The following is a 13,336-nucleotide window of genomic DNA, read 5'->3' on the forward strand; positions in this document are numbered from 1 at the left end:
GTGAAGAAGTGAATTTAGCTGATGTCATTGTTTTGTATGTGTGTGTCTCTCAGGACTGCTGCATCTGTTCACATTGCCAAGTGGTCTCCCGACGGGGAGTATTTTGCAACAGTTGGGAAGGTATCGGACTTATGTAAACACACCAAATAAAAACACATAGTTCAGCTTCTTTTAAATTTCAAGGTCATTGCTGATGTTTGTATGCAATGAATGTTTTTGCGTGCGTTTGCATATACAGGATGACTGTTTACTCAAGGTGTGGTATCCCACCACGGGTTGGCGCTCTGCAGTGGTGGTTCAGGACCCCTCTGATAAAAAGACACCCCTTGTCCACTTCTCCTTTGTTTACCTGGCTCACCCTCGCTCTGTCACTGGCATGTCATGGAGGAAGACCAGCAAGTACATGGCCAAGTAAGAAAGCACAACACAATGACACAAGTCTGTTTTTTTTTATTTCTGTTGCATACTTACTATTCGTTTGTGCCTCATGGAATTGAAAATGAGGTTATGATGTCGAGAATAAAAATACTTTGACCAATCGACATTTGAGTATCTTGAAATACCTCAGAACTAACATTTTTTCTTCATAGTCTCCCATAATTGGGTTGATACTTTTTTTTCTTAATTTTGATGTCTCCTACTTCTGTGGATTTTTTTCTTAAGTATCAGCAATTTCTGATGTTGTCATTTCAGAAGTGAAAATTAACAAACGAGGTAGACAGCCTGCTTTATACTTAAGATGTCATTAAGTCCCTGTACAGTGTTTCACCACCATCTGTGGTTTCTGTGTGTCAGGTAGCTTTATATGCTCTGTGCTTTTTGATAGCTTTTCAGAAAAAAAAATAGTGGAAGCAGCCAGCGACAAAGAGTTCACCATTTGGCTTTTCCACTGACTGATTTCATTAATTCAACGCGCTCTCTCCTCATATTTCACTTTGCCTTTCCTTTCTCCTCAAGCAAAAGATCTCAGGCTGAGCAGAGCACAGAATACTAATAAAGCCTCTGTTACAGATTTTATTAGATCCATCCACGTCATATTTTTTGGCCTGTAGCATGATCCTTTAAATAGTTTTTCTGTTTTGTTTATTGATATCTGATATTGTGAAAATAGGAAAAACTACCACGCTGGTTGTTTACTCTAATGCTGTAAAAATCTCAAGTTATCAAATTATAGTCCTCCTACTGGCACGCCTGCTTTCTTTTCTTTCTTTTTTTTTCAGCAGCATATTTATTTGTGTCCAAAGCAGGTGTTGTCTGATACTTTGGATTTTTCAGAAAACAGTTGAATCACTTCAGAGGTTTCAGAAGACACATACCCTTCTGTTACAGTCCAATATGTATTATTTATGTAAGAATTCATGTTTAATCTGGACCATTAAATCTGTCTTTACTCCCTATTAAGCTGAAATGTATTCACGTTTAAAATTTACATTTGAGAATTAGACAGACTGATGAAAAGCACAATCATTACTGTGTGTAAGATGACTGATTCTGCTGTTCTTATCTAGGGGTTCGGTGTGCAATGTGCTGCTGACGTCCTGCGAGGATGGTGTGTGTAGGCTGTGGTCAGAGACCCTGTTACCAGAAGACAGCCTGCTTGGAGGACAGATATCTGAGAACTCACACTCTTTCAGCTCCAGCCTGCCAGGCCTGGCAGGAAATAAGGACAAGATCCAACATGCTTTGGAGGTAGATTCACTTGAATTTTCTGATCTTCCCAAAGGACAGAACACAAATTCATGAGAGGGGTTTTAAGATACTTAATTCAGGAATAAAATGAAACTATTCCAGTCAATTTCTGAACTTTGCTTCTTTAGTCGATCCATCACCTGAAGCACCTTCGCCGCGGCCGTCGACGGTCCTCTGCTCTGGTGGCTCACAGTGAGCTGCTGCCTTCTCAGCTCGGCACACAGGATGCACACACTCACCGCCACATTGCACATCATGCCAACGCGCTGTGTCACTTCCATATCTCAGCCAGTATTAACCCCAACACAGGTAGGCTGGTTACGGCTAAAGTGTCTATTAAATATTTTCTAAATACCCTCACCAAAAATGTTGTATATGCCAAAATAACTGTTTTGCTGCAAACTTTGTCTTCAAAAACCGCATGCAGAGGCAGGGTTAGATCTTTTTAATTGCTTAAGTTCCCTTTTTATAAAACTTAAGGATTTGATAAAGTGACTGCCAAACATAAGAGTAAGCTGTCCAAAAAAATAATTTGTTTTGGACATGAAGTGGGCTGTGCAGCGGGGTGATAGAGCAGAAATGGCTAGTGACTGGAAAAAAAATGAATCACATCAAAGAGCAAGACATTTAACAGAGCTGTGAGTCTCTGCAAGCTTCAGGGATACTTCATTTAACCTTTTCAGATCTTCACTCATTCATACACCCCTCCTTTTGTCTGATTCTCTCTTCTTTCTTCAGATATCCCATCAGTTCTGGCTGACTCTGCAGTTTTCAACCCAGACGATGGCACCGGTGGTGGAGGCTTTGTGGTCCACTGGCTCAACAACAAAGACCTCAGTTTCACTTCCTCCATGGATCTCTTCATGTTGCAGCTCCGCAAGTTCTCTGAACAGCAGTTGGAGCAAAACACAGAAGACCCCCTGGATCCTGAAGGATCCCCAATGAAGTTTGATTTTGGTATGACATCTTTCAAAGCACGTCAGTGTTAAAGCAGTATCCTGTTCTAACAGCACATTGCACTCTGTCTTTGTAGACCTGGATGAGATGTCCGACAAAGCCTCCTCAGAGCAGGGGGAAGAGGGTGAGCCAGGAGAACAGGGGAGCACCAAGGCCTCCTCCCCAGGATCCAGCTCTAGCATGCCTTTGCCCTCCATGCTGCTGGAGAGGAGGATGGAGATTCTGACTACAGAGTGGAACAAGAGCCCAGACATGCTGTTCACCATCCATCCTACTGATGGATCCTTTCTGGTTTGGCATGTGAAGTACCTGGACGAATTTAACCAGGGCATCTTCAGACAAGTTCAGGTAAGCTGTAAATTAAGAGCACCAGAACGTTCGAGAACGTTTTCCAAACTGTTGGTGTTCTCATAATTTAACAGCCTATCATATTCCTACTCATTAGGAGCAGTGTGGCTGAAGTCAAACTTTTGTGTGGACTGTACAGTGACTCAGCAGCACTCCCCCAATGTTATGCAAGGCTCCTAGTATTTTATTCTGCCGGGGGAGACACGCTTCTCTGTGCAGGCTGTTCAAACTTTATCTGTTGTGTCTTGGTTCATAAAACTTCCTCAACCAAGTTTAGTCTTTACTTGGTAATGGGAAGACCAAGGTTCATGTGTCGTATTAATACCAAACTCAATTCATCTGCAACCTTAATGCGAAAGTTTCCAGTCATGCAATAATCCTGTTCTGATGAGCAAAGTGTGTCAAATATTTTGGCCCCTGTTCTTTAGTTATTTGGCATTGGGGATACAGATTCTGTTCTGATGCTTGATTTATGCTATCATGGTTATTATTTAAAATATTGAACAGATTCAAATCAAACGTAGCTCTTGTATCACCTGATAGTAAAATAATACTGTTAATATATTTTTAAACCATAGTCTACCATGCAAGTCCTGAATATAAATTCTGCTCAGCATCAATTTACAGAATTAGTTATAAATCGCTCATAGCTTTTATAATCTTTGACTTCATTTTCTGTTTAAAAATTGAAGCTAGCACTGCCTAAAAATTGAGAATCTATATCCTAACATAAGTCGACATGTCTTTCACAGTCTGACTTGGTTGATTTCGTCTTATTTTTCCTGCCTCAGCCCAAAACTAGTGCAGCCAAGTTTTCATTCCTGTCCCCATTTTCAAGTCTTCACCTTGATATGCAGCGAGATGCTCACATTGTAGCACTCAGCTGTGTTAGATGAGAGCAGCGCTGCAGCACAAGCGGGCTGAGGACAAAACACTGCAGAGTTCTCTTACTTCTAGCTGATACAGATCCTTTAAAATATGCTTGGATTGTCCCAGATAAAATCTTCTGTGGTTATCTTTAAAAATATGTTCACAGAGCACTACTCATGTCCGTACTTGTTGTGATTACTCTGCATGGACTGCAGTGCGACAGAACTACGTTCGTTCTCAACCTTGTAGTTGTATGGTTTTATTGTAAGATTTGACAAGGCAACCTACTACTTGATATAGTGGGAAGCAAAGTTGTTTTTGTTGCAGATGATAAGCTGACATCACATTATAATAATTACTAATTAGGCCTCTATGGAGCCAAAGGGCCTCAGGGTATATAAACTGTAATAATGTTTTTATTCCCCTTCAACCCTCCAGGTGTCCTTCTCCTCTCGTATTCCTGTGGCTTTTCCAACCGGTGATGCTAACTCTCTGAGTAAAAACATCTTGATGTACGCCTGCACTCTGACTGAGAGTGAGAGCATGGGCTCAGGCGAGCAGGGGAGGATGCTCGCTCGTGTGTCCCATTCTGCGTCAGTCTCAGCAGGCCTGGGTTCACCTGCTCTAGCCTCTTCCCCCAGCCCTCGCCCTGGCATCAGTCCTGCTGTCATGATGGTCTCAAAGCATGTTGACGGATCGCTCAACCAGGTTAGAGATTGTGGCAAAAATGAAATTCATAGAAATTCCCAACACCTGAATATTTTCTCATAACTGAATGCATTTATGAATGTTGTATTTTCATCACAGAGTGTTTCCAGCTTTTCTCAGCGTTAATTTTTTTTTGTTCCTTCTGTCTGCAGTGGGCAGTGACATTTGCTGAACGCTCTGCCTTCTCCAACGTCCTGACTGTCTCTCACAAGTTCCGATACTGCGGCCACCGCTTCCATCTGAATGACCAAGCCTGTCACACAGTGCTGCCTCTGCTGCTAACATCCTCTCACCATAATGCCCTGCTCACCCCGCCCTCAGCCCCGGGCAGCCTGGAGGGAGAGCAGCCTCCAACCTTTCCCTTACCAAAGGGACTTCCTAGGTATAAGACACAAAGGGAGTAAAATAAAAAATACAAAAACACCCATTATATCTAAATTATATTGTTCTAAGACAACATTACTTTCCATTAGCAGGAAGCAGCTTCGCAATGCAGCAACAAGGACCTTCCATGATCCTAATGCTATATACAGTGAGTTGATCTTGTGGAGGGTGGACCACATTGGACCCCTGTCCTGCACTGGAGGCGTCTCTGAACTGGCTCGTATCAACTCTCTGCACACCTCTGCCTTCAGTAACGTTGCTTGGCTGCCTACACTCATACCCAGCTCTGTACTCGGTAAATAAAAAATGCACTTTTAACATGTATGCATGTTAACCCGGGCAATTATTGACTGTGCAGAATCCTTCTTATCATGACTAAATACTTATTCAGAACTGTGTGTGGGAGAAGTGCATAATCTCACCATCTGCTATTGCTCAGAGAGCAATATCATATTTGGTTCACTTGTCAGGACATAGCTCTGCTAAATTAATGCACATTATATAATGTCATTCCGGCCACAAGAGTGCATCTCAAACGTTGTGCAGTCCAGTCAAACAAACTCTGTGTCCCTCAGGAACTTACTGCAACAGTGCCAGCGCCTGCTTTGTGGCGTCAGATGGAAAAAACCTGCGTCTCTATCAAGCTGTGGTGGATGCCAGAAAGCTTCTAGATGAGCTGTCAGATCCCGAAACGTCTGTAAGTGGACACAGACGTCACATGCATACCAAAATACAAATACAGTCATCAAGTATACATCCACCATGAAAGATAAAAACTCATTTACAGCTGCACAACAACACATAGAGCCTTTCAGTCATGCATTAGATTTTTTTTCTTTTTTGATACTGCTAATTAGAGATCATCAGTGTCTTTCTTTCTAACATCAACCATATAAATTCCTTTTTCCTTTCCTCATTAAATCATTCATCCCAGTATTTTTCACCACACTTCAGATGCCGTCCACTGAATTAATAGCTCACCATTTTCCATGTGTGTCTCTGTTTAGAAACTGGTGGGCGAAGTGTTCAACATCGTCAGCCAGCAGTCCACTGCCAGACCTGGATGTATCATAGAACTGGACGCAATTACAAACCAGGTTAGGAGCTCCTCTGTGTTTTTCACACCTACCACAAGACGGTGAAACTCTGTGCTTTAAATCCTGGAGTGTTTGAATCAATAGGTGTAGTAACCTGTTTGAATGTGCCTCCGTGTGCATTTAGTGTGGCGCCAACACCCAGCTGCTGCACGTCTTCCAAGAGGACTTCATTCTGGGTTACAAGCCGCACAATGAACCAGAGGCATACACACCAGCCTTTCCATGTGGTGAAGGTACAAGACGTTACTTTAAATTGAAAGTCCATGTATTAACCCAGTGAAAGATGCAATTTGGTATCTCATTGTGAGACACCTTGTACAAATTTGACAACTCTTTGTGTTCACCAGAAATTTTTTTTTCCACACTTGTAGTGCTGTTTCACCATATCTTGGTTTCTTAACAGTGGATTTCTTCTGTTCACTATAGTTTCTTTATATTTTTAGTATTCCTATATTTCTTGTACAAAGTATTCCCTGTATGTTAACCAACTTTTAAATAAACCTGATTGTGATTCCAATATCCAGATTATCAGCCAGCCCCATTCTCGGAGAAGTTCTTCCTGGTGGTAATAGAAAAGGATCTCAACAGGAACTCCGTCCTGCAGATGTGGCATCTGCACCTGAAGTCTGTGCAGGCTTGTGTTGGTGAGTACAGTTCACACAGCTGAGCTGTTTTCCCATTAATTGAATTTTCTGGATATTTATAAACAGTCAAACATGATTTTTTTTCATTTGAAGCCTACCATTTTATCAACATCAAAAAGCCTCAGCTAAGCTAAAATATTCCTGTATCTCTGTTCTCAGATGAGCCGAGCCCAGATTTTAGCTCCCAGAGCCAGCTCATGGTTCCCTATCAGGCTGTGAATCCAGACTCGTCTCCGGAGACTTCACCTGTCAGACCTCTGCCACGGTCAGCCTCCACAGCCAACCTACAATCAGCAAGCAAACTCATCCTCAGCTCCAAGCTGGTGTACAGCAAGCGGCTCGACCTGCCCCACGGGGTGGAGGTTACCAGGGCAACCCCCTCTGCAGGTTGGAATGGGCGTTCAGTTCTCACACATATGACTAAGACAATGTCGTTGTTTCCAGCATGAGTACAAATGATATTATTATATATCATTATATAATTTATTCTTAGTATTCTTCTTTGCTACATGTTCCTGTAAAAGCAAGAAACAAAATAAGAAATTAGGCAGCCACATTTATGGCACGTGTATTTGGCAGAAATATTCTTAACTTTCATTCTGCCTTTTGTGTTTTTTAGGTCACCTCAGTTCCTCCTCCATCTACCCCGTGTGCCTGGCTCCATACCTGATTGTTACTACCTGCTCTGACTCTCGCGTGCGGTTCTGGCGCTGTGCTGTGGAGGGTGATGAAGGGTTTAGTGAGGATGACAGAGACAACCGGGCGTACCGCTGGGAGCCCTGGGTCCTGATGAATGAAGAGGAGGACAACAACAGTGCTGTTAGCGTGTCTGGCCGGCCTGTAGCCGTTTCCTGCTCCTACATCGGGAGGCTGGCTGTGGCCTTTAAAAAGCCTCGACAAGGACAGCAGGTGGGGAATGAGAATTTGTTTCTATAATACCATTTTAGTGCGGTACACTAAAGACTTATAGCCATCTGAGAATTTGTTTTATTGTAACAATAACTTTGTGATGAAAATGTAAGAACAGTGAATTAATGTAATGGGTTTTGGAGTCTGGATACTCAGAAATTGATAAAAGCACACAACCATGGTTATATTCATGGAAGCACAGAATGGTGATGAAGGAACTTGATAACTGAAGCATTTACAGTACACTCGGTATTACACAAGACAGTGTGTCTTAAATCCGTATTTACAATCAGGAACAACTGGCCTAAAGGAAATTATGAAACCTGACCTTCTTAAGATGTACACCTCCTCTCTGTAGCAGCTCTGTATTTAAAGAAGGTAGAGCTGAATGTGACTGAGTTGAAGTCTACAAATAGCTGTCTGAGTTTCAGTGTATTTAATGATGTGATGCAGGACAGACGGCACCACTGAGGTATTTTTATGCACTTAAATCACTTTTCCTTGTGATTAAAGCACGCCTGGTTTAGAAGCTCCAGAGTTTCCACAAAATGGACATGTATTCCTGATGTGGAAATCTTTCAGTTGCAAAGAAATTATGACAAATAAAGAACTGGATGATGACTTAACCTTAACATCATCTTGCTGATTGCTAATTTAAACAGGTTGCCTCTGAGATTGACAGCCCTCTCATACAACTCCAGATAAACTTTACAAAAGTCATCTTGAAAAAATTAGAAACCATTCAGGAACTCTAAAAAGGTTTTATTCAGAGCCTCAGCCAGCTGTCATCTATTTGGACAGAGGCCAACAACAATCCTTCCTCATGCATATGATCATGTTTTGACTCTTGAGTGTGCACAGAGAGAAGGCTATTCACAGACAGCTTTGCTGCATTGTGTTTGTGAAAGAAAGAGTAAGCGCAGTGCAAAGAGGGTCTGAGCAAATCAATGTGCTGTGTGCAGCTCTACAAAGAAACAAGATTTTACCCATTTTAAAAGGCAAAAAAACACAAAATCAATATCTTGCGGTCAATGTTGTTATTGTGGCGGGCAGCCACCAACAAATCAATGTATGGGAAATACCAGGTTCACAGTGTCTGCAGTATTTTTAGATTTGATGGAGTCTAAGAAAATACAACTTTTTAAAGGAGTGTTCCTCTGGTGTTCAGCTGCAGGGCTCTGCAGAAGACTTCTCCATGCATGTGTCCATTTATGAGTGTGAGTCCACCGGTGGGTCTGAGTGGGTTTTAGAGCAAACACTCCACCTGGATGACTTTACCAGACCAACGTCAACCCTGGATCCCAGAGTCAGTGTGGACTCCAACCTCTTTGTCTACAGCAGGTCAGGAGAGCACTGCTCATGCTGTTTTATCATATTCTGCTACTTGAAGTGTCATTACTTAATCCCTTTCCTCCTCCTCAGGTCTGATCTGTACATGACCAGAGACCATAGCTCTCCAAACATTAAACACTACGTCCACCTGGACTGGCTGTCTAAGGAGGACGGATCTCACATTCTCACTGTGGGAGTCGGCTCCAACATTCTCATGTACGGTCGTATCTCTGGCATGGTCAACGAGCAGACAAGCAGCAAGGAAGGGGTGGCTGTCATTACCCTCCCTCTAGGGGGCAGCATCAAACAGGGCATCAAGTCCCGCTGGATCCTGCTGCGTTCTGTGGACCTGCTGTCCTCTGTGGATGGGACTCCATGTCTGCCAGTCTCCCTGTCCTGGGTGAGGGATGGCATCTTGGTGGTGGGCATGGACTGTGAGATGCATGTGTACGCTCAGTGGCATCAGGACAAGAAGCCTGGAGAGGGAGACGAGGGAAACCTGTCATGTGCGGACATTGCTGGAGGTCAAACAGGTTTCCCTTCAGTCTTTGAGGGCAGAGCGAGGTCTAAGAGTGTGTTTGAGGGAAATACAGCTGTGGATGAAGCTCTTCGAGCCCCGGCTGGACTTCAGGAAGGAGGGCTGTTTGAAGCAGCTCATTCCCTGTCACCAACTCTTCCTCAGTACCATCCCACCCAGCTTTTGGAGCTCATGGATTTGGGAAAAGTTCGCCGAGCTAAGGTGAGTTTCTGCCTCATTATATGAACATGAACATGCAAAATGTTATTTTTGAGATCTGATTTCTCAAGCTTAGAATGATAAACTATCTGAGTATGACATTTTAGTCCAGGGAGCCTCCCTTTTCCTGTTCAGCCTTGGTTTAATTAATTTCTTCTCTATGTATCAGGCCATCCTTGCTCACCTGGTGAAATGTATTGCTGGGGAAGTTGCTGTGGTAAGGGATGTAGAAGCAGGTGAAGGGGGATCCAGGAGACATCTGTCCCGCACCATCAGTGTGACTGGCAGCACAGCAAAGGACACCATCGTGGCCGGTCGTGATGGGGGCAGAGATTACACTGAAATCAACTCCATCCCTCCCTTGCCCCTCTACTCGCTCATGTTGGCTGACCTGGACACTTCGTATAAAGGAGCAGAAGAGGCTGCCAAGGGAGCTAAGGGGCCTGATAGTGATGGAGTCCAGAAGTCCACAGAGGATCAGTATTCTGACCTTTTCCAGGTTGGTTAGGTTAAAGAGCTATTGTTTGTTACATAAGGTGTAGTCCTCTAAGACAATTTACTCATTTCTCTCTTTGATTAAAGGTGCCAACAGTTACCACTGATGACTTTGTGAACTTTGCTACTGATAAACCAGAGAAGAAGTCACGTGTTATCAACCTCTCACAATATGGACCAACCTACTTTGGACCCGAGCATGCTCAGGTATTGTTCAGTTTTACAGGAGGGAATCCAGTATTTTCAAAAATGGGAAAAAACTGCACTGTTACTTATTGCATGATATTATTTCATCGTGTCTGCACCTATTACATTTACATTAAGTTTTTCTGAATGTGTGATAGATTGTCCCTGCTCAAGCGCTGCCTCAACTGTACTAACTGTGTGTTAGAAAGACGCTAAAAAGATTTGACATGCACAATAATAAGCTCTTAACATAAGCCTTTAAAAGTAAATATTTACAAAGTGATTTGAAAGTCAATAAAGAGATTTATTGAGACAGAGATTCATGAGAGACAACCTGAATATTTAACAGAGATAGTTATGTAGATTTTCTTATCTAGAAAATTCCAACAATGCAAGATTAAGAAGAATAGGATTGATTTCCAATGTATGGATAAAAGCATTAAGGGAAAAATAAAAATAAAAAAATAAATAATAAGGTTGAAGCAAGAAGATTAAGAAATTACATCAGAGAAAATAGAAAGGGCTAAAATGATGTGGAACAATTGGTGGTTGAGACAATTAATAGAAAGAAGAAATAAAAATGTTATTAAACACGACCAATATAAAGGATCTGAGGGGGTCTTATGAATAAATGAACTAACTGAATAGATTGAGAGCGAAGAGAAAAAACTATAATAACGATAATAAAATACATGAAAACAAATTAAGTACATTGAAACTAAAGAGCATTAAAAAAGGGGGAGTTCACATTAAGTGTATAAATTTGAGTTTTAAGATGTTGCTGGTTAGATTTCTAAAAGAGTATTCGGGATAAATATTATTGTTATATGGTAATAATGGGCTGATGTGCACAGATAATTTGATAATACTAAAGAATTGATAAATGGATAGGTTCTGAGCACAGACACCAACATGTGAAGGTCACAGTTTAATTCAGAGCTTCAAAATGCAATCATTCTGTGCCTCTTAATCTTTTGTGTTGAGTTTCGTGATGCTCTTATTGATACACCTGTTTTCATTGTTCATTCAGGTGCTGTCCAGTCACCTCATGCACTCCAGCCTTCCAGGACTGACCCGCCTCGAGCAGATGTTCTTGGTGGCTCTGGCTGATACTGTTGCAACTACCAGTGCTGAGGTTGCCAGCTCCACTGATCAGCAGTACACAGGTCAGTTGTATGTAAAGAGGCTTACACTTTTAAATACATGTATTTGTGTATGTGCAGTTAAATATGTTGTCACAAATTCGGTCTAGCTATTTCATTTTGTGATCAAACAAAGCACTTTCTTATAGTTCTGCTGTAAACTACCAGGTATGCTTAAAAAAAAAACAAAAAAAACAATTTTTTAAATGTTGATTTTTCTGCTCAAATCCATGCTGCAGTCACAGAGCAATCCAAGCCCTCGTGTTCAAAATAGCAACTCTGCTTTATTCAAGCTCTTTCAAGTGAAAGCCTCCTCCTGATTGAAGTGTCACTGAGCAAAAGCTTGACCAGCTCGGTGGTTCTTTTACTTTATTCTGTCTTTGGACTCCGGTCACTCGTTTAAGAAGACAAGTCGCAAAAGCATGAAATAAGCAGTGTTTCATATTGTGCACCGTGATCCTGTGTACCTGCAGAACAGATAATGTATCATCACTTGTATAATGATTTAGTATTTCAGGGCGCCTCATTGTCTACTGTCTGCTGTTGATTTACTGTCACCCCTGTTGAGCGATAATATTATAATAAAGCCAGCTAAAGTTTGTAGACATGAAAGTTCAGCATCATATTCTTGATTGTGTGTTCTGGATACATATCTCCAGCCATCAAATCTCATTATAAACAACCAGGCATATTTTTTTCCCAAATTTTTCCTCATACTTATTTAGTCTTTGGAGATGAAGACGTTGGCAGGTTGTTCCAGGGTAGAATAAGCACACAGAGAGTAAGAAGGTTCAGGGACACAGATATGTTCTCCGACAGGACTGTATGAACTCAAGTGATACTCCAGTTTTAAAGTGGTTTGCTTTTTTGTCGACGGGCCGCCATATTTAAGAAGGTCATCAGAGTAGCTGTGAAATGCTGATAGCTCCTTCCTGTTGTGTTTGAGTAGGTGCTGAGGCTCTGGATGAGTGTGGACTAAGGTACCTGCTGGCCATGCGTCTACACACCTGCTTGCTCACCTCTTTGCCTCCTCTGTACCGTATGCAGCTGCTGCATCAGGGTAAAAACATACTGCTCATATACTGCTAGTGTGACAATTCTAATACCACTGCCTTACATTTCTGCCTTGACTCTTGGAAATGAACTCCAGACGCTGTCCTTCTCCCTATTTTATTCTCGCTCCCTCTGCGGCAGGCTTGTCGACATGCCACTTTGCATGGGCTTTCCACTCAGAGGCAGAAGAAGAGCTGCTGAACATGATCCCTGCCATGCAGAGAGGCGACCCACAGTGGTCTGAGCTCAGAGCTGTGGGAGTGGGATGGTGGATTCGTAACATCAACACTCTACGGAAAATGGTGGAGAAGGTAGCTGAACGAAGTCAAACCATTAAATGCAGGATTTAATCGATTTTTTTTTTTTAAATTGTGCAAGTGGAATGTAATTGAATTTCCTTTATTTAGTGGATTTAGTTAAAGCCCAAGGACAGTGAAAAGTAACTAGAAAAGAAAATGTGGATTCTTCTACAGAACAACACAGCTGACTGATGTTTTAGAGGCCGTTCTTTATTGGATGTGAGTCAGTCAATGAAAACAGGTGAACCTTACAATGTGATGCAATTCATCAAAGCAGGGTAGAAAGTTTCTATGTCAGAGGAAGGGTCAATCCAGCTATGTACAAGACTTTGCACTTATATTGCTTTTGCACAAAGCTTTCAAAACTTAAAGCATTGCTGCATAAGCCTTCAATAGATACCAAAGCACACACAATGTTACACAATTATAGATAATGAGCAGCCTGAGCAACTAAATGGAGGATGCATTTTTTTATTTACTAACGTGA

At 42.0% G+C, this 13,336-nt stretch overlaps 1 protein-coding gene across 8 annotated transcripts in view; it reads left to right on the top strand.

Moving 5' to 3' along the window:
* The window catches only part of dmxl2 (Dmx-like 2), a 45,983-nt gene that overhangs the window by 9,468 nt on the left and 23,179 nt on the right, over window positions 1–13,336 (top strand). For 5 of the 8 annotated variants that reach the window (XM_074665622.1, XM_074665624.1, XM_074665625.1 and 2 more), the window contains exons 6-27: window positions 54–120; window positions 239–411; window positions 1,509–1,689; window positions 1,818–1,998; window positions 2,428–2,646; window positions 2,723–2,994; window positions 4,303–4,572; window positions 4,725–4,954; window positions 5,046–5,251; window positions 5,532–5,653; window positions 5,964–6,053; window positions 6,178–6,286; window positions 6,578–6,697; window positions 6,857–7,084; window positions 7,317–7,606; window positions 8,775–8,947; window positions 9,029–9,677; window positions 9,844–10,173; window positions 10,257–10,376; window positions 11,386–11,521; window positions 12,447–12,557; window positions 12,692–12,861. In XM_074665622.1, coding sequence (XP_074521723.1) covers window positions 54–120; window positions 239–411; window positions 1,509–1,689; window positions 1,818–1,998; window positions 2,428–2,646; window positions 2,723–2,994; window positions 4,303–4,572; window positions 4,725–4,954; window positions 5,046–5,251; window positions 5,532–5,653; window positions 5,964–6,053; window positions 6,178–6,286; window positions 6,578–6,697; window positions 6,857–7,084; window positions 7,317–7,606; window positions 8,775–8,947; window positions 9,029–9,677; window positions 9,844–10,173; window positions 10,257–10,376; window positions 11,386–11,521; window positions 12,447–12,557; window positions 12,692–12,861 — 4,447 coding nt within the window. The remainder of the gene's footprint in view (window positions 1–53; window positions 121–238; window positions 412–1,508; window positions 1,690–1,817; window positions 1,999–2,427; window positions 2,647–2,722; window positions 2,995–4,302; window positions 4,573–4,724; window positions 4,955–5,045; window positions 5,252–5,531; window positions 5,654–5,963; window positions 6,054–6,177; window positions 6,287–6,577; window positions 6,698–6,856; window positions 7,085–7,316; window positions 7,607–8,774; window positions 8,948–9,028; window positions 9,678–9,843; window positions 10,174–10,256; window positions 10,377–11,385; window positions 11,522–12,446; window positions 12,558–12,691; window positions 12,862–13,336) is intronic. The other 3 variants (XM_074665623.1, XM_074665627.1, XM_074665629.1) reach the window with 1 other exon arrangement.

This window comes from Halichoeres trimaculatus, unplaced genomic scaffold, assembly GCF_033239565.1.
Source record: "Halichoeres trimaculatus isolate MK-OKI-2021-1 unplaced genomic scaffold, fHalTri1.1 fHalTri1_scaffold_3, whole genome shotgun sequence".
Lineage (NCBI taxonomy): Eukaryota > Metazoa > Chordata > Actinopteri > Labriformes > Labridae > Halichoeres > Halichoeres trimaculatus.